This window comes from Salvelinus fontinalis, chromosome 9, assembly GCF_029448725.1.
Source record: "Salvelinus fontinalis isolate EN_2023a chromosome 9, ASM2944872v1, whole genome shotgun sequence".
Lineage (NCBI taxonomy): Eukaryota > Metazoa > Chordata > Actinopteri > Salmoniformes > Salmonidae > Salvelinus > Salvelinus fontinalis.
In genome coordinates, this window is record NC_074673.1 from 50,419,717 (window position 1) to 50,443,987 (window position 24,271).

General features: G+C 43.7%; 1 protein-coding gene across 12 annotated transcripts in view; it reads left to right on the top strand.

Moving 5' to 3' along the window:
• LOC129862791 (very-long-chain 3-oxoacyl-CoA reductase-A-like) overlaps positions 1 to 23,333 on the top strand; it is a 60,318-nt gene extending 36,985 nt beyond the window's left edge. For all 12 annotated transcript variants that reach the window (XM_055934761.1, XM_055934760.1, XM_055934764.1 and 9 more), the window contains 10 exons: positions 12,135 to 12,181; positions 12,795 to 12,870; positions 14,046 to 14,153; positions 15,435 to 15,499; positions 15,837 to 15,881; positions 16,631 to 16,665; positions 17,465 to 17,546; positions 19,821 to 19,886; positions 20,251 to 20,400; positions 21,558 to 23,333. In XM_055934761.1, the coding sequence (XP_055790736.1) occupies positions 12,135 to 12,181; positions 12,795 to 12,870; positions 14,046 to 14,153; positions 15,435 to 15,499; positions 15,837 to 15,881; positions 16,631 to 16,665; positions 17,465 to 17,546; positions 19,821 to 19,886; positions 20,251 to 20,400; positions 21,558 to 21,713 (830 nt within the window). In that variant the 3' untranslated portion in view covers positions 21,714 to 23,333. The remainder of the gene's footprint in view (positions 1 to 12,134; positions 12,182 to 12,794; positions 12,871 to 14,045; positions 14,154 to 15,434; positions 15,500 to 15,836; positions 15,882 to 16,630; positions 16,666 to 17,464; positions 17,547 to 19,820; positions 19,887 to 20,250; positions 20,401 to 21,557) is intronic.
• Positions 23,334 to 24,271: the final 938 nt, after the last annotated feature.

Here is a 24,271-nt window from a genome sequence, read left to right on the forward strand (position 1 = left end):
ACTGAAGTCACCTTACAGCCTCTTCTCTTATAGCCTGATCCCAAATCTGTTTGTGCTGTCTTGCCAACTCCTATGGTCATTGTTTAAACCACACAAACAGATCTGGGACCAGGCTACCTGTTCATGGATATCATACCACATGTTTTTGTAGGCCTATTTGTCTGTTGGCATCTTCAACAGAGTATAAAGTTACCTTATTGCAACGTGTGTACCATAGGGCCTTTAGCAAACTTGGCATCTTTTTTTTTTTTTTTTGATTTGCATGTAGCTCAGGTTTCAATGCACAGTTCCCATTGCAATACCCATGGCCTGGCTATTAAAACAAGTGACAGATCTTGCCTGACGAGTTCCACTTGCCCAAAGCCACTGTCAGAACAGTGCACGCACCCCTGTACTGGTAGCTGAGTAGGTAAAAGTAGCCCCAAACCACTAATGCAGTATCAGTTAAGTTCTCCCCCTATGGCTAAGGTTTGGAATAAAGGTTGGATATCTGACCCTAGACCTGTCAAACGCAAGTTCTACCTCGAGGGCTGGTTTCTCGGACTTAAGTCCTGGACTAAAAAGCAGTGTGCTTACATGCATACACTTTTGTAAATTATGTATTCATACTTAGGTCAATTATGTGGACACCCCTTCAAATTAGTGGATTTGCTTATTTCAGCCACACCCTTTTCTGACAGGTGTATAAAATCGAGCACACAGCCATGTAATCTCCATAGACAAACATTGGCAGTAGAATGGCCTTACTGAAGAGCTCAGTGACTTATAACATAGCACTGTCATAGGATGCCACCTTTCCAATAAGTCAGTTCGTCACATTTCTGCCATGCTAGAGCTGCCCCGGTCAAACTGTAAGTGCTGTTATTGTGAAGTGGAAACGTCTAGGAGCAACAACGGCTCAGCTGCGACGTGGTAGGCCACAAAAGTGCACAGAACGGGACCATCACATCTTGGATATGCCATGTCTTGCAATATGCAGACAGCTGGCTTAAAAGTACATTTACAAAAACACGATTTTCAATTGCACATTTTTGTTGTCCAGGACTAGGCTTAATCTGTTTCTGGGATACAGGCCCGAGAGTGTTGCTAAAATGTCACCAGTGAAGAAATTCATGAAAGGAGACTTTCTCAAATCTCCATTCTTTTTTAGTCCCCATTTTTCAACCTTCATGTGTCTTGCTGTAGCCTGCCAGTACATTGGCTAAATCTCTTGCGCACATACTTGATTTACGAGCTACGCAAGAATTTCACTGGCGTTCCTTTGGATGCTCCAGCGAGGCTGTTGTTCCCTGAGTGGAGGGGACCCCTGGTGGTAGGTTTGGAGTCATACACCCTGCCTGACTCAAGGAGGCATCCCCTCTTGTTCTCCTGCCTTATCCATCGTCTGTAAAAGACTAAAGCTTTTGCTTAACTATAGCATCTTATGTGGTATGCAGTGTCCTCCAATAGTTATGAAATTCAAGTGATCTACGTAAAACATTTATATCCAAAAAATGTGACGTTTTTGTTTGGGGAAAAATGAATAGTTGAGGCTGTTTAAGAAATGACCAGCATGTTCTGTGGGTTGAATATACTTTTCATAGAGCTCAGCGATCCCTATTTTTATTTTTTAAATGTGAGACATGTAAAGAAGTTATTTCTAGACTCGACCGGTCTGTCTTGTAGAAATTCTCCTTCTCCCCACCTCTTCATTAGCTCAGAGCAGCACATCTTACATAAGGATAACCAGTGTGCTGCAGCTGATATACATGGCATGTGTGTGGGGGGGGGGGTGGGGGTGGGGGGGGGGGGGGGCAGTACAGAAGCTTCTAATAACTTTTTAGAGGCATGGATCAAACCAGGGAGTAAGATTTTAGGGTTGGTGTTTTTGCCTCTGTAAATCTAACTGAATGGACGACGCTACGGTGTAGGAGACTTTGAAAGGTTATTCTTAGGATGTAGCTCATGAAAAGGTAATTGAAATTGGATTCAACATTAGGGAGACTAGGTTCTCTGCGGTGTAGTTCATCCATTGACGTTGATGGGCAGAGACTTCTACAGGGCATTTGACGTGCACCTTGTCACACAACCTCTAACTCTTCTTATCCCGTTTTCTCCCCGTCCTTGACAACATTCGTTTATTCAGAGATTGGAACTGTTACATATTATAAGGGATGGGTGTAGCCATTCAGGAGTTAGTGTCGGCGTGACATGGAAGACTGGTCAGTTCTTACGAAATGTAAAGGACCCTTTTATTTGGTTGCCTGTCATGGCAACAGCCTAAGGATGTGGGGAAATTCATCTTTTGATGAAGGGAAAGTTGTTTAAAAGTGACATGCGAAAGGTTTTCAGTTCGTGTACTTGTCATGAATAGGTGCTCTTTCATTCATTGTAAGGAACATGCACATCCTGTCAAAAGTTTGGACATCTACTCATTCAATGGTTTTTCTTTTCTAAATTGTAGAATAATAGTGAAGACATCAGCTATGAAATAACACATGGAATCATGTAGTAACCAAAAAAGTGTTAAACAAATCAAAATATTTGAGATTCTTCAATGTAGCCACCCTTTGCCTTGACAGCTTTACACACTCTTGGCATTCTCTCAACCAGCTTCACCTGGAATGTTTTTCCAACAGTCTGGAAGGAGTTCCCACATATGCTGAGCACTTGTTGGCTGCTTTTCCTTTATGCTGCAGCCCAACTCATCCCAAACCATCTCAATTGGGTTGAGGTCGGGTGATTGTGGAGGCCAGGTCATCTGATGCAGCACTCCATCACTCTCCTTCTTGGTCAAATAGCCCTTACACAGCCTGGAGGTGTGTTGGGTCATTGTCCTATAGTCCCACTAGGCGTAAACCAGATGGGATGGTGTATCGCTGCAGAATGCTGTGGTAGCCATGCTGGTTAAGTGTGCCTTGAATTCTAAATAAATCACAGACCCTGTCACCAGCAAAGCACCATCACACCTCCATGCTTCACGGTGGGAACCACACATGCGGAGATCATCTGTTCACCTACCCTACGTCTCACAAAGCCATGGCGGTTGGAACCAAAAATCTCAAATTTAGACTAATCAGACCAAAGGACTTATTTCCAACAGTCTGATGTCCATTGCTCGTGTTTCTTGGCCCAAGCAAGTCTCCTTCTTGGTGTCTTTTTAGTAGTGGGTTCTTCTTTAGTAGTGAATTTGACCATAAATTTGACCCATTTGGGGGTGGCAGATAGCCTAGTGGTTAGTGTTGGACTAGTAACCAAAAGGTTGCAAGATCGAATCCTCGAGCTGACAAGGTAAAAATCTGTCGTTCTGCCCCTGAACAATTTTCTTAGGCCATCATTGAAAATAAGAATTTGTTCTTAACTGACTTGCCTAGTTAAATAAAGGTTAAAAAAATAAATGAAGGCCAGACTTATGCCTCTGAACAGTTTCTGTTACTTGAACTCTATAAAGCATTTATTTGGGCTGCAGTTTCTGAGGCTGGTAACTCTAATGAACTTATCCTCCTGCAGCAGAGGTAACTCTGGGACTTCCTTTCCTGTGGCGGTCCTCATGAGAGCCAGTTTCATCAAAGCGCTTGATTGTTTTTGCGACTGCACTTGAAGAAACGTTCAAAGTTCTTGAAATTATCCGGTTTGACTAACCTTAATGTCTTGAAGTAATGATGGACTGTCGTTTCTCTTTGCATATTTGAGCTGTTCTTGCCATAATATGGACTTGGTCTTTTATCAAATAGGGCTATCTTCTGTATACCACCCCTACCTTGTCACAACACAACTGATTGGCTCAAATGCATGGAAAGGAAACAATTCAAGGGTGCAAAGCTGTCAAGGCAAAGGGTGGCTACTTTTGAAGAATATAAAAAATAATTGTATTTGTCTTACACTTTTTCCATATGTTTCGATGTACTCACTATTCTACAATGTAAAGAATTAAAAACCCTTATTGAGTAAGGTGTCCACTTTTGGCTGGTACTGTATGTGAATGAAATCTGCTGGTCACTGAGGAAGGGTCAGCAACTCCATCTATGCTTGTGAATGTGCTTCCCCCTAGTGTTGTAAATGGGGGGGGGGGGGGGGGGGGGGGGGGGGGGGGTGAAAAAGTGATGGTGGATGGTTGGAGACAGAGAGCAGCGTTGCGTTTCATGTGACGAACACGCTCTGTGACATGTGCTGCTGCTGGGTAGAGAAAGCTGTAGCTCTTAATTTCAAGCCCCCGTCACTCCTTCCCTAGCCAGCCTATCTCCATCTCTCTTGTTCTATCCCTCTTCCTATCAATTTCTCATTCATTTCTTTCCCTCTGTTTGCCCTCTGCGAGCCCCCCCCCCCCCCTTCTCGCTCCACTGTCACGACTCGTTTTCCTTTGTTAGAAAAGGAAGTTCCATCGGTTTCTTTTTGAAATGTTTTTATTTTTTTGTAAATAGCCCATGTTTGCACTTAGTCTCAAATAAATAAATGCAATCAAAGAAATACTGCTATTCCAGTCCACTTGTTCAGACTATTCGGTACGTGTATGAATGAGATTGGTTTAAACCTGCTCTTTTCAAATAAATGTGTTAATACCAGTTTTTTTTCGTCAGGTAGCCAAGTGGTTAGAGCGTTGGACTAGTAACTGGAAGGTTGCAAGATGGAATCCCCCGAGCTGACAAGGTTCAGGGGCAGAACGACAGCTTTTTACAAGGCAGTTAGCCCACTGTTCCTAGGCCGTCATTGAAAATAAGAATTTGTTCTTAACTGACTTGCCTAGTTAAATAAGGGTAAAATAAATTCCACTTTTTTTAGTAATGGATGGTGGTAGTGCTCAGGTGCATGAGGTACATTTCCGCCAAGTTAGGAGAGGACACCTTAGCAGTATAGTTGTAATGGGGTGAATTGAATACTATTCACTGCATAGAACTGCACAAGGTTCTTGTTGATTTTGGTAGCCCAACATGCCCAGAACCAGAGTCCATCAGTGCAGTTGGCGGCAAGTCCGTGCATGCACAACACAATGTGGTGACACCTGTGATTGTATTGCATCATAAATCAACTTCCTTAAGGCCTATTCTCTGTTTCAGTTGAATTTTTGGGTTTTGGAATAGGTACATCCCTAGGCAATAACTCTGAACCCTAACCCAATTCTCCTCTTGCACAGACTTCCTATGATGTCTTGGTTTCTGAGAACCTTGTGGAGAAGATTTGCACAACGTTGACGGTGAAAGATTAAAGACCTGCATTGACATTGTGTGAAGCTCTACAGTCAAGAGTTTAGGTTATTGATTATCTCCTTGGCAAAACCACTTAACTGCAGAGCTTTGCACACTGTTGACGAGGCGTGTGTCTCCACTATGTTTGATAACCAAGACCTTATTGGAAGAGAATGTAAGATGGGCATTGGGTTAGGATTCAATGGTTGTGTCCCAAATGGCACCCTATGTAGTGCAGTACATGGGCTCTGTTCTCTCGGACTCTGTCTGGGCATCATAGCGCTGTCCTACTGGGTTTTCCTGCTGTCTCCTGTTGCGGCGTCTGAAATCTCTTGTGCGCTTTGTTACCCCTCTGCAGAAAAACCTGCTAAATCTAGACTTTTTAAAGTTGTAGTTTGTCTTGCAGATAAGGTTAGGTAACATTAATGTAGTGATCGATAATATACTTTCATCTGAATCTAGACAACTACAATTTCAAGTCTAGACTTTCATGGAATGGGGTAACTAGGGATTCATCATGGAGGCTCCTCAGAGGAGGAAGAGGAGGACCATCCTCAGTGAATTTCATAAAAATGGAAACGCATTGAAGTTATCCTTTTTAGATAAAACCATTCTAAATATATTCACGTGACAATTGATTAAAGCACACTGTTTTGCAATGGAGGTCTACAGTAGCCTCAACAGCACTTTGTAGGGTAGCACCATAGTGTAGCCGGAGGACATCTAGCATCCGTCCTCCTCTGGGTACATTGACTAAAATACAAAACGTAGGAGGCTCTTGGTTCTCACCCCCTTCCGTAGACTTACACAGTAATTATGACCGGATGGAGGATGTCCTCCGGAAGTTCAGCGCTCTTGCAGCATGAACTGACATGTCCTCCACCCAATCAAAGGATCAGTGAATTAATCTAGTACTGAAAGCGTAAGCTACAGCTAGCTAGCACTGCATTGCATAAAATGTGATGAGTAGTTGACTCAGACAATAATTCAACAGTTTCAACAAATACATTTCTTGAATGGAAATGCAAGTTTCTATCTTTTCAGTTTCACTTAGCTAGCAAATGCAGCTGGCTAGTTTAGTGGCTCAGAGGGATGCTATGTTAGCTAGCTGACTGACTATCCAACACAATACTGGAACTCTTCCAAGTCAAGCTTTTGGTTGTATTAATTTGTTGTCACCTGGGCGTGCCAGTGTAACTGCATGATTGTAGCGTGTTTACTAATGCATTAGTTCTACAAGCTATGTTGACTAGGCCGTTACTTTAGCTAATATGGTGACAACAATGTAGGCTGTGTGTAGCGGTTATGATATGGTTTTGCTTGGATAGGCTTTTCCGCCTGGTCACATACAGCTGATGTGTTGTATATTGAAGTCCACAAACAAAGGGAAAATGTGAGGAGGAGAATGCATAGAGGCTAGAATGAATACAACGTGGCTGCTATGATCAGGGGCGTGTTCGTTCTTCTTAAACGTAAGCAAACGAAACGGGGATCAAAAATACCTGAATTTGTCCAATAGACTCGTTTGCCACTGGACTAATGATTACACCCTAGATAAGCTAGATGCAGGAAAGAGTGTGAAAAGCAGTATTGAATGTGTCAGTCTCACACAAGGTTAATCTCGACCTGTGTGCACCTACGTTGTAAACTTTCATTCATAGGCTAGGTTATAGCAACCTCATGATGGGTATAGGGAAAATTTGAGTATCATATAGTAGCCTAAACCTATTGGTGTTACATTCAACTGGGTGAATGGAATATGAATGACAGTCATCCAACATGCTGTAATAGAAATAAGGCCATGCTCATGGAAAAAATAACCGTCCTCCCTCATCATAAACGGCACTGACCACCACTGGGATTCATAGTTACACGGTTGTAAAGAAAGCCTGTTCTGGTGATCAAATTTATATCTGCGACAGTTTATTGTCCATTGAAATGAATTCCTTCCATTTCTTTGACTTAAAAAAAAGTTATCCCCCGTGAGAAGTTGCAATATGAAGGAAAATAACAAGCCTGTGACTGGGAGGCTATTTTTGCACACTGTACTCAAATATAGATGCTATATTTGGTCGTGGGCGGCTCGAAGTAGACTTATTTTTGCTCTCGGCTCATAAAGCAGTAGTTGTCGACTTTTTATTTATTTATTTTTGCCCATGTGACTTGCTGCTTTGTGTTATTTAAAGCAACTTGTTTGAGGTGGGTGAAGGCAGGGATGGTGGTCGCGTTGGGTTTTCTACTGCAGCCCGCCCCCCTACCACACCTTTCTCTGGCAGAGGGCTGGCTCGTTGATAGGAGGGACAGGGGTACGACAAATGACTTAACAGTTCCTGAGGAATGGAGAGGGGCAACACGAGGGCCGCATCCTCTCCACGAATGTTAATTGGGGCTTTAGTGAGGGATGGGGATCCACTTTCAGTTTGGCACCCATTTTGACTTGGGCAGTTTTTTTTTTCGGGAGCTACAGCGCTATATTATATACAGCCATGAACGGTGCTGCAATAGGATGCTGAAATAAGTATGATTGCTCCAATGCCGTTCTGTATTTTCTTTTGGGATGCATTGCAGAGTGTAGACCCCGTTTTTTAGGCATACCAGTTTTCCCCCCCACATGTGTCCATTCCTTCCTTGTTGGTATTCAGGTGCTGCGGCAGGCAGGCGAGATCCAGACGAGGCTGCGCTCGGCTCCTCGCTGCTATTTTTAACTCGTGCTGCTTTTTTTAGCCCTCAATATGAATATTGAGCAGGCGACAGGCAGGGGCAGCTCCACTGTGCCTCTGAGGTGGGAACGTCGATATGCAGCAACTACCTCGGCTACGTGATGTGTAGCACTGAGCGCCGAGTGCAATTTAAGCCCCCCCCCCCCCCCCCCCCCCCACACCTCCACCAGGGAATAACTTAACCAAAATGGCATTGAAAATGTGTTATTGTCTGAAATATATAGAGATGGGAGTGACACATCTGAGCCTCTGAGACATTCTACACTGAACACAAAATATCACACAAAATGTAAAGTGTTGGTTCCATGTTTTTAATGAGCGGAATTATTTTTTAAAAATCCCAGAAATGTCCCATATGCACAAAGTGCTGATTTTAAACAGCATAATCATTACTCAGGTACACCTTGTGCTGGAGAAAAAAGGCCACTTTAAAATGTGTAGTTTTGTTGCACAAAGTGTGCAATTGGTATTCTGACTGCAGGAATGTCCACCAGAACTGTTGCCAGAGGATTTAATGGTTATTTCTCTACCATACGTTGCCTTCAACCTTGTTTTTAAAGAATTTGGCAGCATGTCCAACCGGCCTCAACTGCAGACCAAGTGTAACCGAGCCAGCCAAGGACCTGTACATCCGGTGGCTTCACTTGGGGGGTGGCTGTAATAAAGCCCTTTTGTGGGTAGAAACTAAATCTGATTGGCTGGGCGTGGCTCCCAAGTTGTCTGCAGCCCTGCCTAGTCATGTGAAATCCATAGATTAGTGCCTAATTTTAAGTTGCCTGATTTCCTTTATACGAACTAACTCAGTATACTCTTAGACTTGGAATAAAACAAATTCAACAGTAAAAAGGTGTCCATGGACAAAGTAACCGCTCGTCCCTCCGTACCTTTGTTACGTGCGCCAGTCGCTGTGGTGTCACTTGTGTGCCTGCTTGCGTAGCTCCGTCCTGTGTGCAGCGTCACTGACCGTAATGCTCCACTCACGTGACGGGGATTTTAAAATCGTGCTCTTCGTGAATTTAACAATGGGAAATTTGGACACAAGGTTCCTTTCTGGGTCCAATGGGTGGAAATGTTGACTGAATGGGTGATGTGTTTTGATATATATATATATATATATATATATATATATATATATATTCCAGGATCTCACCAACAGATTTGAGTTTAATCTATTTTATTCTTTCTGTTACATATCAGAGTATTTTGGTTAGAATGAGTAAATGCAAGTCTTTAACATTGGTTGTCATTGTAGCGCAAAGCACAATGGGGGTGATGGGATAGTAAGTCACGTCTGGATGTGTCTGATATGGCCCCCTATTCCCTATATAGTACACTACTTTTGAGTCCTATTTGTGCCCTGGTCAAAGTAGTGCACTTCATAGGGAATAATGGTACGTCCGGAATGGCACACTGACCTGCCACATATACAGTGAGGGTGCCATGAATTACGATATCCACTTGCCAAAAATGTTATTGTCCTTCTCATCTTTACCAAAATTAGTTTGAGGGCATGGTTCTTTTCTATAATATGAGGGAGCGGTGTAGCCATCCAGGAGTTACAGGAGCCGCGCGAAGCGGCTACATAGGACATTCCGAGCTGCAAAACCATCGATTAACTTGAATCTGCAATGGTCTTTATTTTTTTGTTGAGGTGGAATCAGGGTTCAAAACCCAGTTTATATTCCTATTGCCCCTTCGTCTCCTCTCTCCTATTCATCGTTCCTGTAGGCAGATGGCGTGGTATGCGAACATGGTGCTTCCTCCTCCCTCCCACTCACCCTGTGTCTCGTGAATACCCCTCTCCCATCCCTCAGTCTCCCGTCTTCTATTCCCACATGAACACACTACATTCCGGCGACCATGAAACCGCGCAGTGGCAAAAGTGTAAGCAGTAATGCACTTGAGTGTACAGACAAACTACTCCTCCCCTGACAGGTGAAAAAAAAACAAACATGCGCCCTACAGTTCCTATGGGATTCCATAGGAATTTAACTTCTAGTGAGTTGCATACCCTTTGTTCCACATGTTAATATCTCTGGAATGCGGTCGGTGCAGATTCAGAACCTCTCCTTCCACCCCCCTCGGCCCATTCCGTTCTTTTTGTTTCAGTCTGTCTTGTTTTGTTGGTTCGTCCAACCAATCCATGGGACTATATGGTCGTTGTTCCCTGAAAGAGAATGTGTTGCTGAGTGGGTGTACGTGCCCTGAACTTTGGGTCAAGTCTCGGGTGAAGCAGGGCGGGGGAGGAAGTTCAAGGAGTTCTTGAGTGCAGGAACTTCCAGTCCTGACAACACTGCCCTTGTCATAATGAACCTATGCTGTTGTGTTCACAAAACGATGTGCCACCATTTTTAACAAACCGTAGATGAAATTACATGTGCAATTTGTGTAGGCATCATGCACTCTCCTGGTGTATTCCTAATCGGGCATATATCTCACGACCAACTGCGTGGCTCACTATCTAGCATACAGCTCCTCTGTTGCTCATATACAGTATGTGTAGGTAGATTAGCTTACTATGGCATTTCTTTTGAGGGATGTGTTGGTATACTGTCATCTTTAGCCTGGCCATACTCTGCACGTAGCCCCTTGTGCAGGGGAGTGTACCATCTCCTCTAGTCTCAGACTGATGCGCCGCAATCAGTTGCCCATTGAGGCTTTTCTGCCAAGGAGCGTTTCATTCTTAAGATGGGCGGGGGGAAAAAACAGAATCTGCTTCTCTTCACTTTTGACTGCGCGCTCTCTCTCTTCTCCCTCCTTTCACTCACTTGTTATTTTCCTCTCTCTGTTTCTATTTTTAGCCGCCCCTAGGATCCCTGTTCTCCCTCCCTCCACGCTTTCTCTCGTGCTCCTTGTTCGTCATCACCCCCCCCCCCCCCCCTTGTTTCCCCCTCCAGCTTCGTGCCAGAGAATGGCTACTGCCTGTCTGAATCTTTTCATCAACCCTGGGTTGGTTCCTCTGTGCTATTTCGTAGTGCTGGGGGAATAGTACGTATTGGTGCCCACTTATCTGGGAGGGGGGGGGGGGGGGGCTTTGGTTAGTGTTAGAAAGAGGTGTGACTGCCGATCAGTCAGGCATGGAATAGGGGTGATGTGATGGGCAGAAGCTGGCTAAATATAGCTGTACGCTGTCTTGACAAAGCCAGCCGAGAATGACACGAACATCCGTCCGGACTCCTTGTACCTCTAGCCATCCTGCTTTACCTCCACTGTCTTTAGTCTCTTGCAACCACTTTGAATGGAACTCTCTTCGGCCAACTGTAAAAGAGCATTGTTTAGAGGCCTTGTTTTAAAATGTAGTTTTAGCTTAACAGTAACATTTAGACTTAAGTTTTTATTAGGTACCACACTATAAAGGACGAACAAGGTTGTTGGGTGCGTCTCAGCTGATTTTGCTTTTGTCATAGATATAAAAAAAATGCTATCCAGTCACCCGTGAAGGCTACAGTACTATGTAAACTCTGTTGCTGTTTGGATCCCCCAAAGAAGCAGTCTGACCGGAAATGAAGGCGTGTCATGATTTCGGCTAAGACAATTTTCTCTGCAATTAGTTTCTTTGAAAGCCTTGACAGAAATTACATGAGGACACTTATGTGTTTGTGGGACCCCCAATATATTGTGTATTCCCCACTACACTGTTTCAGTTATAGTGACTTGGAGCCAGGCTGCAAAAATGTAAACGAAACCCTTTCATAGGTTGCACGCCTGTCACTCGGTTGCGTCATGCCGTTGTTATGAACCTTCTCAAGCTGCCCTCGATGGCACCATAGTGGTGCCCTAAAGTGGTGACTGCCTCTGTCCAGAATGACTGGGCTTAACTACTGTTTATTCTGATTTCCACTATAGTGCCTGGAAATACGATGATATTGCCAAAGTAGTCAAATATTTAGTAGGAAACGACTTTGCCAGCAGCATGTCAACTTTACTTTAGACAGATGGCAATGTTGTCATTAGCTAGCAAAGTTTGTCAAAAATAGCTAGCAATGCTAACATTAGCTAGCTAAAATCTGGTGGCCTCTCCTCAATCTTAGCTAGCTAACGTCATCTGATGACAGCAAAAGGTTTTCCTACTAATTTAGTTGTCGTCCTTTTTTGAATGGCATTGTATTTCCAAGCCACAGTAATGCACTTTGGACCATCATCAGCTCTCATTGACAATGAATTGAGTTGAATGCTCAGTCGCGGCATCGGTCCAAAACGAATGTACGAAACAATGCAACCATGAGTACTGATTATTTTTAATTTTTTTCAGTTGTGACGGGAGCCACAGACGGCATCGGTAAAGTCTATGCGGAGGAGGTGAGTTTCCTGCATGACCCCTTTATTTAATTTCCTCCATTGGAAAAGCTTAGTGACGCACAGGCTGTGGTAGGGAGGGCTCTTCCAGGTCTATTGTGGAAAAGGATTCTTGCACACACCCACACCTGTTTTTCTGTCCTTGTGGGGACCTAATATTTCCAGTCCAAATCCTATTTTCCCTTACGCCTGACCTTAATTATAACCCTCACGCTAAACCTAACCCCTAAGCTAAAAAAGGTCTTTGTCCTTCTGGGAAATGTTCCCACCTGGGATAATATCTTGTTTGACTATCCTTGTGGGGACGTTGGGGAATTTCCGGTCTCCACGAGGATAGAAGAACAAGAGCGGTGGTAACAAGGCTACCACTCAGCTCCTCACGCAGTTCCGTGTTGAGTTGGCACATCCTTGTCAATGGCCTATGCATGTGTTTAGAGCAGTAGTGAAGGCTTAGCCAAGACTGTAGTTGGCTGAGGCAACCGTGACATGGTTCAATAGGAATCTAGTAAGTCTCCATTTTAAAGAACTGTAGAGTTCCCTGGTTTAATATAGTCTTCAGTGATTGTGATATACTGTTCTAGTCGACTCATCCCATCTTTCTTGCTCCCTTTCTCAGCTCGCTCGTAAAGGGTTCGCCATGATTCTCATCAGTCGGTCCCAGGGCAAGCTGGATGATGTCGCCATGCAGCTTGGTAAGTGGGCAGCAGGTAGCCTAGTGGTTAAAGCGTGGGACTAGTAACCGAAAGGTTGCTAGATCGAATCTCCGAGCTGAAAAGTTAAAAATCTGTTTCTGCCCCTGAACATGGCGAAGACCCTCAAATTCTCAGTGCTGTGCAATTTGTTTCTCAGGTGCCGTATATAAAAATATTAAATGCATAAAGGATACCGGCACACTGACTAAAGGGGAGTCTTTATTTTAAATGACCAAAATCGTTTGGTTGCCTGAGTCAGTGGTCAGGTTTTCTCACTGCGTTTGAATGGATGATCCTTTATTTTGGAAAACAGCACCATTACCTTAGATATTCTGGCCTTCTGATATTCTCATCCGTAAAAGCGACTGGATTCTGGTCTCCTAAGCCGTCACCTTGGGTGCAATGTCCCCCTGTCGTGCTGACGAGTCAGAGTGGGGTGATGGGTTGTCACGAGCAGGGCTCAAGGTTTCAAACCGCTGGCACTCCTCCCCCTCGAACAATCAGCCTGGCAACTTAACCCCCCCCCTCAATCTGGCATCCCCAATCACTGTGCCAACAAACGATCCCTTTTCTGTACCTCTAGTCACCTTTTACTTTTTTTTCTTCAATGGCTCACAATGAACCTGTTAACCCAAACCTGCTTAATCTGGCAGCCCCAATCCCCATACAAACCCTGTGACCAATTCCAACTCTTTTCCCCCTCAGTCTTGGACCCTTTGAGGAAAAAAAATAAAAAAATCAATGTCACTAGCTAAATATAGCTTCATGAATAGGGTGTGTCGGTTCATGGGGATATTCCAGCCCAGCCTTGTATCTCTTCACTAGACTTCTCTACTCTCTTGTGGAAACTTCATCCCTATCCAGCAGTGGTAACGGCTGCCTGCGTATCCCTCTGAATGGCACATCCTGGGATCTTTCCTCTTGGAACTTACCGGGTTGCCCATCAGACAAACAAGTTTTATACATGCTAATTGCAGCAGGCATATCGATGGAAGGAAAGCGTCAGGCATTTTCAGGTTTTATTAGTGGGTACACGGCGCCCCCTCCTGTTTGAGGAGTTCTCTATATTTACTGCTCATTTTTTCAATGGATTTTTTGGTGTTGAAAGGGTACCACCTGTTTGATGGGGTGACTGCTGAGTGTGTGATTATCTTCTATTTGCCTCCTGTCCACAGAGGAGCAGTACAAGGTGGAGACCAAGACCATCGCCGTGGACTTTGGCCTGTCGGACATCTACCCAAAGATCGAGGCTGGACTGGCTGGACTGGAGATCGGAGTCCTGGGTAGGTGTTCCTTTGGTCTGGCCTTCGTCACCGTGTGGCTGTGTATACCACTTGTCCCCACACTACATTATTCTCTCGCTTTACACTGAGTGTACAAAACTTTAGGGATACCTTCCTAATATTGTGTTGCACTCCCGTTTGCCCTCGAAACAGCCTCAATTTGTCCGGGCATGGACTCTACAAGGTGCCTCAAGCTTTCCGTAGGCATGCTGGCCCATGTTGACTCCAATGCTTCCAACAGTTGGCTGGATATCCTTTGGGTGGTGGTCCGTTCTTGACACACAGGAAACTGAGCGTGCAAAGCAGAGTTCTAACCAGTGTGCATGGCATCTACTACCATACACCGTTCAAAGGCAATCAAATATTTTGTCTTGCACATTCCCCCTCTGAATGGCAGACATACACAATCTGTGTCTCAAGGCTTTGAAATCCTTATTTAACCTGTCAACTCCCCTTCATCTACACTGAAGTGGATTTAACAGGTGACATCAATAAGGGATCATGGCTTTCACCTCGTCAGTCTGTCATGAAAGAGCAGGTGTTCCTAATGTTTTGTACATTGCCCCCACAAACAACTTATTTAACTAGTCAAGTCTGTTAAGAACATTCTTATTTACAATGCCTGCCTTCCCCTACCAAGGCAATAATGTCATCGGTCTCATAATCAACACTGAGAAACTACTCTTGCGGGCACACACTATTGCCATTGTGCTTTTATTTGTCCGTAGTCGTGCAGAAGTGTGTAAAAATATATATATTTTAAGTACATTTCCAGAACAGACTGACAATGTGTTGTAAAATGCATGTTAGCGTTTTACTTAACACCAACACGTACCACAGTCAGTCTTGAGTTCTAACCCTGGAGACACTAAGCCAAAGCAATTTAAGTGGAATGCTATTGGGGCAGTGTCGTCATTTGCAATTAGCCGCCTACTAGTGATTTTTATTTGAATTTCTCAGGCGTTTTTATTAGGATGTGTTCGTACAGAAAGTGATGTCTGTCCACATTCTTGGTGAGTGACTGTCACATTCAGGTAATGCTTTGTTCTTTGTGAGAGGGCATACAAGTTCATGTGCTGCTTGGCTTGCTTTTCCAGTTTAAGGTGCGGTTATATGCCCCTTTAAAAAAAAATATTGTAAAAAAAATGGAATGCCTGGTTCTCTTGTGAGGTCTTGTTGCCTCCTGGTGCCTCCTGGTGGTTTGGAAGTGTAACGCCATCAGTTAGAATGTTCTTATTTGCAGTAACAATGGTCTTGTTGGCTTCTATTTTTATTCAACAGTGAATAATGTGGGAATATCCTATCCCTACCCTGAGTACTTCCTGCATATTCCTGACCTGGACAACGTGAGTTTTTCTGGAGTTAATTCTGTGTAGTTGAGCGACACATGGTAACACATTACTTGAGACTTCTTCGAAACCAATTGAGTGTCAATTAGGCTGTTTTACACAGGCAGCCAAATTCAGTAATAAGTAAAATTACTAATTGTTCTTTTGAACAATCAGATCAGCTTTTTACTTATTTGTTTTTAACCAGTAATTGGGCAAAATATCAATATTGAACAGGGCTGCCTGTTTAACACAGCCAAAGTTCCTAGTTGTACTTTGTCTAGCAAATAGCAAGCGCTTACTTGCATTTGGTGTTAAGAGAGTAGGTGTCAAAGCTCCTTTTTCTTCATTCTAGTTCATCACCAACATGATCAATGTCAACATGACCTCCGTTTGCCAGGTAAGAGTTCTCTTGCTTCTGTAGCAGTTCTGTGTGTATAAATCTATACCATTGGGCAGCTATGCATGTCTATACCATAGATATTCATCTAGTTTTTCAGCTCTTTTTTTTATTTGTATTTTATTGCACAGGTTGCGTGCACTGTCGGTCTGCGGCAAAGTTCAGGGAGTTTAGTGTTACAATGTGTCGACCGTACAGTGGCACAGGTGGCATGTCGATGGGCGTCCATCTTTCACGCTTCCTCTTCATCCTCTTCTCCTACCTCCACTGTTGCTGCCGTGCTGCCTGTGGTTCCCAGAGCAACGGTGAACTACACCAACGCTGTCTGTGTTCACCACCCACGCACCACCATTTCTTCCCCCGCTTTCTCTCGTTCCTTCTCTCGCTCGCCCTTGCCTCCTACACGGCTGAAATGTACCCGTGTGCTATACATCTCCCATAATGCCGCTTGGGTAAATCTGTAGCAGTAATGTGAACTTCCTCGCTGGTCCTGTATGACTTCATTCCCTTGCCATTTCAGTATTTTATAAAAATAACTATGTATAGGTCGTGTTAGCATCCATCGAAATGGAAATTTGTCTTGAAGTTAAATATTTGCATTAAATGAAACGTATAATGGTGTCCCATATGACTTCATTCATGTGTGATGTGTATTGGCACAGCCAGTGTGATTCCTGACCATGCTGTTTTGTCAGGTAATCGAACTGTTTGCTCAGGAGTTCACCTTTCTTTCCGTGCTCCCTTTTCAGATGACTCGACTAGTTCTGCCCAGAATGGTAGAGAGGTGAGTTCTTTTTAAGTGCTATTGCCACATTATAAATGAACATTAACTTTTTATTTTGATGCTATTGATAGTCTGTTCAAGTGTGTCTGACTGGTCAAACAAGGTTCTCAGATGTAATTCTTTAAAAAAAACGGGTTTACACGCTCATGCACATGACAAAGCTGTGCCTCACTGTAAAACTACAAACACTAAAACAAATCCTTAGGTACCCAAAATAATATTAGGTCTACAGTCTGTTCCGCTATCATCCCACTGCTTGCTGTTCCTTTTTCATTAAGGAACAGGCCGGCACCAAGGCTGTCCTAACGCTGGAACCTACATCAGAAAAGCCTAAATTCTCAACTTTAGAATGACCATGAAATGAAGACCTGGGCTTCAAATGTTCAGGACATGAGTTCAACAGTGTTATAGAGAGGATGCCTTTCTACCCTGTTTCTTTCTATCCCTTTGTTCCCTGTTCTGACCAGCTGCTTTTCAATTCACACAAAGTGCACCCTCTTCCGATTGGCTCTGACGAATCACATGGGCTCTCTGTGCCAATGGGAAGGCGGGGCACATTTAGTGCCGTGAGGGGCTAACCAACCCCGTTTTCACTACATCACTGCAGCAACCGGAGTGCTAAATGCGTAAGCAAGCCGCTGTCATGGCAACCCGCACAGCGACTATGATTAGTGTGTGTATGGCAGTCTACAGTGGCACTAGGCTGCTTGTACTCTTTTGTGACGGACAGGAGGCTCTTTTGGCACTCCATGGCAGGGGGGGGGAAAAAAAATATCCTTTTTGATTTTTGTTGTTTCAGGTCCAAAGGTGTGGTCCTCAACATCTCCTCTGCCAGTGGCATGTACCCCGTCCCTCTTCTGACTGTATACTCCTCTTCCAAGGCAAGTGCCAGTCGTGTGTGTGTGTGGAGGTCTTACGTTTACACCTTAAATACACACACTTTATATACATTGCATCATTTAACTGCACAACTGCTTGTCAATGTCTGAGTATGCTTTTCTGTCCCCTACCACTGATTTCAGTTTGTCTTCACACTGATTTAGTGGAACAGCTTCAGTAACATGTCTGCTGACTTCAGACTCTGGCAGCAGTAATGGTACAGCACTGATGAAGGCATAAATCTGAAACTTATGCTTTCGAGGATGGATTCAGTTCCTGTTTTTGCATCTCGGGCCTCTAGTTTGTTCTTTAAAAAAAAAAAAATGGTTTGGAGTGCAAGTACTTTTTGAACTCTACAGATTCTCTCTCCCACGCGCCGGCTGCCTTTCATTCTAGCCTGACCTCAAACCTTAATACTGGCTATCTAGGCACCAGATATACCCCCCCCCCCCCCCCCCCCCCCCCAAAAAAAAAGAATGTAACACAGAAACACTAAATGGAAGACCTTACTTCCAGTATTCTGAGCTAATTAAGGATCTGAGAAGTTACATTTGCTGCTGTTGATGCAAGAGTGAACTACTTCTCTACCCTGATCTGAGTACTTCCACCCTACCCTGATCTGAGTACTTCCACAATCCAATTCTGTGGATGACGATTGTCTTACACACAACAATAACATGCCTGCATCCCCTGATCACTTCACACTGTTTTTCAGTCTTAACAGAAAAGATAAGATCCTAGACTGACAGCAGCTGGGCCCCATACAGTGTTTCTGGTCAGGAGGCACTTGAGACGACTACTCTGAGACTGTCTACTGCTTCCTTTTTGCTCCTTTGCGCATGTCCCTCCTTGATACTGAAGACCTGCCCCTTGGGTGTGATCACTACTAGCCTACTAAAAGAGGTTATGACTTTTGTCCCCAGCGTTCTGTCTATTGTAAATAGCTCCCTGACCTCTGGCTCCTTTCCGGACTATTTTAAAACTGCTCCTGTCTGACCTCTCCTTAATTAAAAAGCCCAGTCTAGACCTCCTCCCTGAATAATTATAGACTCCTCTCTTGGCTTCCTTATTTATCCAAGATGTTAGTTGTTTTCAAGCAATTTGAGTATGAAGTCAGGCTTCCGCTCGCGTCATAGCACGGAAACTGCTTTATTGAAAGTCCGTAATAATGACCTGTCTCTGCCGGTAAATGCTCTCTAGTTCTTTTGGATCTCTGTGCTGTGTTTGACACTTTATCATAATGTCCTTGTTGACCGGCTGGAGAGGTGGGTGTGACTCTCTCGTGTTGCTCTAGACTGATCCGGTCCTGCTTTTTAACATCTAAGCTATATTTCTTAAGTCAAGTCTGTCATTGATTTGAAGTTATGCATGTTTTTATTTCCGCACGCCTAGATTACTTTAAATCTTTTTGTACCCATTTTTATAATCACTCCATCCAGTTATTTCACAATGCTGCAGTACTGCTCTTACCAGGCACCCGGAAATGTGACATCACACTTTATTTTATTTTTTTTAAGCTGCTCTACACTGGCTACCAGCCACTTATTTTTCCTTTGTACTTTTTTTTGTATAAAAATTAAGTTTAAGGCTAGATTTGGTTTAGCCCCAACCTACATTGCAGAACTTCTCTCCCATATGAGCCAAAACGCAGCCTGAGGTCCCCTGGTAAAGCACTGTTGACCATTCCAAAGTCTAGGTTGAAAACAAAAAGGTCACCGGGTATTTTCCATTAGGGTCCCTAGACTTTGGAATGGTCTCCCAGAGGTGGTCAGGCTTGCAGATTTAGTGCAAATCCACCCTGGAAACACCCTGTTTCCATAGATTTTAATTGGCACTTCTCCCTCTTTCTTTGTTAGTACTTATTTTATTTAATGATGTGAAGCACTTTGTTACTTGTATTGAAAAGCACAATAAAAATGAAGTTATTGGTGCCCATCACAGGAGGCTGCTGATGGGAGGACGGCTCATAATGTCCAGAACTGAGCAAATGGAATGGCATCAATCACGGGAGCCATGTGTTCTGCCGTATTTGATACTATTCCGCTCCAGCCGTTACCACAAGTCTGTCCTCCCCAATTAAGGCGCCACCAACCTCCTGTGGTGCCCATCATACTGCAGGCATATTTTCTATAGTAGGATTTGTTACATATAGATATGATGGCAAATTAGTATTATTAGCAAAGCTGTTTTTTGGTTATCCCAGTCTCACAGTTCAGTGGGGGAAGCACTTTCTCTCGTAGGTGGTAATGGTCAGTATTTCTTGTTCGCTCCTTTAGGCTTTTGTGGACTTCTTCTCCCGGGGACTTCAGGAGGAGTATAAGGCAAAGGGAATCATTGTCCAGGTGAGAAGTCGTCCTGTTCACCTGGGCCACATTCAGCAGGACACAATGTTGGCCACCATTCAGATACTTGTATTATGTAAAACCTTATCTGCAAAGTTCAACAATGTTTTGTGTACTGAACATGGTCTTGTTCGCTACTAGTTGCTTTCCAGTTCGTGACGTGTGACAGTTCCACAAAGGTAGTTTAGTATGGCTTCTTCCTGACTGATCCTCAGCACAGAACCGTACAGTCATGCCTCTGTTTTTATGGCTCACGCTACGAGACTGTTCTTTGTTTACCTCAGTGTAACTCGTCTCTTTTTAACGTGGCTACATTTGCTGTGTTTTATACGTTGTCTCATTTTAAGCTAACCTCTGTCCTCAGAGCGTGCTGCCGTTCTTTGTGGCGACCAAGATGACCCGTATCAGGAAGCCCACCTTGGACAAGCCCACCCCGGAGCGCTATGTGGCTGCTGAGCTGACAACCATCGGACTGCAGGACCAGACCAACGGCTACTTCCCCCACGCAGTCATGGTACGGCTCCACCGCTCATCTCCCTTTTTTGTTTTGCTTTTGTTAACTTCAATTTTTTTTTCTTCTTGTTGGACAAATCCAGGGGTATGTTTACTAGCAACTAAATGGTAAGCCAAACGGAACAGAACTTGGAGGGACTTACCTGAATTTGTCCAAGAAAAAATAGTTTTTTTTACAGAAAGTTTTGCCATTGTTTTCTACGGTCTTTGTCTCTAAGGGAATTTTTACACAATTTTGAGCTATGGTTCAAATCTAAGCTAGACTATTTGTTACGTTGTATTTCATTTGTTCTGGCTGGGTTAACTTTGTCAAACAGGGGGAAAAAATGCGTAATCAAAACCACATGTCCATGCAAGTCATTTGTTGATTGGACAAATGTTATCAAGTTAAATCCGTTTACAGTAGGATTATCATCAAGCATCACTTATGTGTCCTAAACTTCATATTTTCGCTTTGGTCTTCCAACAACATGCAGGAGAAACCTGCGCAATAGCTGTTATAACTGCGACAGGAATGGGCTATATTCAATAGCCTACTGTATAGCCCCCGTCTCCTCTAATCTGCGTCGGATGCGCTCATAAATGCTCTGCTACGCACAATGTTTCAGAGAGCTCAAGTTATGATTCTCCATGCATTTCATCAAATGCTTCCCGTCAAACAACCAATAGTAATGTGCAACTATGGTTCTTGTCCGATGTTTGGTCCGGACTGTTCTCACCTGCAGCGAACCGCATCATGGTACGAATTGAATCAGACCGAGCCAGAGATCACCCTTTGAGCGAACTGCAGTGCGTTGATTAGTGTGCTCCAGAGTGGCGATTTTTTTTTTTTTTTAAACGTTTACCAGTCCAAACGAAGCTACCCAAGGGGGTAACCGCGCCAGAGTTCAGGAAAAACCACATCAAACCAATTTGGTGTGAAAGACCCCTAACTGAATACACCCCACGTAGTCCCTCCCTTTTCAGTCGGTTTTCCTCCGTTTGGTGTGGAACTTACCGTTTTCTTATAGAAATGTGACGTGTAGAACTGATATGATCGATTTGTCATGTAGAAGCGACCAGTTTCACATCACTGAAGAGTGAATACGCCCTCAATGTGTTTATGTCCACACTGAGTGTCAGCTAACCTCTGACCTTTTGTTGTCCGTGTGTCCTCAGGGCTGGCTGACCACTGTCCTGGTGCCCATCAACCTGGTCATTTACTTTGGGGCAAGGATGAACCGAGCCCAGCGTACTGGCTACCTGAAGAGGAGAAAGCTGAGGGAGCTGGCCAACCAGAGTAACGGGAAGAGTGACAGGCTGAAGAGCGAATAAGAACCCCCCCCCCCCCCCCCCCCATAGAAAATAATGGAGAATGAAAGCTGACCATAGAACTACTACTGACTAGCCCTGACTGTCCATTAGTTAGTAATGTCGAATGATTCACGGGTGTGTTTTGAGGATCTTTTTGTATGTTGAAGCTAACGGATATCTTCCTCGGAGCCCATATTGACATAACATGACACGTCTTTTGAATGAAGTGGTTCAGCGATAACGCCTCTAACCAAAACGGCAGCTCTAACAAAGTGGCTGCGACAAATACATACTCTGCTCTCAGCACAGGGAATAGAAAAATAACTGTGACCAAAAATAATTGCAGAGAAGAATCTTTAAAGGCCCAGTTGAGTCAAATGTGATTTTTCCTGTTTTATATTCGTTTCCACACTGAGGTTGGAATAATACTGTGAAATTGTGGTAATGAAAATAACCTTTTAGTGTAAGAGCTGTTTGAAAAGACCGCCTGAACTTCAGTCTGTTTTGGTGGGATAGAGTTTTGGTCTTCTATGGCGATGTCACCATGCAGTCAATTAGTTAATAGACCAATAAGAAAGCATTCCAAAACTTTCTGCCAATAACTGCTAATTTTCAGTCCCCTCACTGATTACTCCCAGACAATCCTAGCAAAATCCTTGCTTGAGCAATTTCCCTTTGCTAAGAAGCTATTTTTGGTTATTTTTGACCATTTTAATTAACAATCACAGAAATTTACTTGTTACCCAAAACAACATATTTGATATTGAGAAACATCTTCATTTGACCTTTAAACAGGGTGATTTTCGTTGACTCTGCTGTTGTAAGCAGGATGGTGGCGGGACAATTTTTTTTATATATTTTTATACATGTACGTAAAACCAAGCCGCAGGCACATCTTCAGGTACTTCGCACAGTGTGAAGTGCAGTTTACACACTGGCTGTGCCTGAAAAGTTTACAAGCTATCACCCCCCCCCCCCCCCCCCCCCCAGCTTGTTCACCTTAACTGTCTAGCTGAGTTATTGTCAATCAAGAGTGTTGGCTTTTTGTGCATATTTAAATTTTGTGTATTTAGAAAATAAATAAAAAAATGTGGTGGGATTTGTTGCACTGATGTATTTCGCTTTTTCAGTTGTCTAAACTTGAAGTATTTTTTTTCTTTCTTCTCCCCCCTATAAAATGTAATCGTTATCCACATGCCTTCCAGTTCATGCTGGCATTGATCACGTCCAATGAGAGGGAGTCATGCACATTGAAGGCTTTATATGGAGCTGTGAATGCCCTAAATGATAGTAGTTCCATTGAAAGCTAATACTATACACTTGCCTTACAGGCTCAGACTGTATACTATATATTGTGCACAAGAGCCTTTTGGAATGGTGAGGGACTTCAACAACATGCACAACTGTTTTTTTGTTTGTCTGGGTGTTGCTCTATGTATGACTTGGATCTCTGTATGACTTGTTCTGACCGATGTCCAGACTTGGTGCCTTATGAAGATCTCAGGTGTGAAACTATACTAGTTTATCAGGAATTTTGGAATTGCAATGTACTGTCACTCTTGCTGCTTTGCGCCTGTACGATTTAATCTGAACTTTCTACTTGATAAATTCTGTACAATAAAGAATGTGGTCTGTATTTTATTTCCTCTGACTTGCTTCCTGGATATTAATGAACAAGAATTATGCCTTTGCAAGCCCCTTTTTATTTTATTTCAGCTGTTCCTTAATGTTAAGATTTATCCCAAATGACACCATATTCCCTACAGGGTGCCATTTCGGACCCCCACCCAAGTTTCATTAGTCTGCATGGGATGTGCATGGTATACATCCAACGAAATGCCTACCTGCAGGTTCCTTATCAATGCAACAAATACATTCTACAACTGAAGTAAATGGCGGTGGAATAGAACATTTTTGTAGTATAATACAGAAAGGTACAACATTTACACGTATGGGGTCACAAATGTAACTTGAGCAGTATAATGAGTCTGGTTGCAGCAGTAACGTGTGGAGAGTCTCTGAACCTGTTATCGGACTTCATGCTCCGACAGTCTGCCTGATTGTAAGGGAGAGAACAGCTCGGGTGGGGGGTCCTTGATGCTGTGTGCCTTCCTCAGGCACCGTTTTGAGTAGCTGTCCTGGATGGGTGGAAGTACGGTCCCGGTGATTTACTGGGCTGTCTTCAGCTGCAGGAGGGCCTTGTGGTTGTGGATAGAGCAATTCCCGTACCAGGCTGCGATGCAAGCGGTTAGGATGTGCCATGGTACAGCAGTAGTATTGGGAGGGGTCCCAGGGCGGAATGCCACATTTTTATCAGCCGTCTTAAGTAGAGACGCTTTTGCGCCCTCTAGACAAGTGTTGCTGTTGGTCTATGACAAGTCCTCGGTGATGTGAATGCCGAGGAACATAACTCGTGACTCTCCTTACTACAGTCCCATTGATATGGATCGGAGCATGTGACCTCTACTTCCTGAAGTCAACAATCAATTTCTTTGTTTTACTGATGTTGAGGGAGCGGTTGTTGTGACAACGCCACAATGCCAGTAAACTTACCAACTCCCTATAGGCTGACTCGTGAT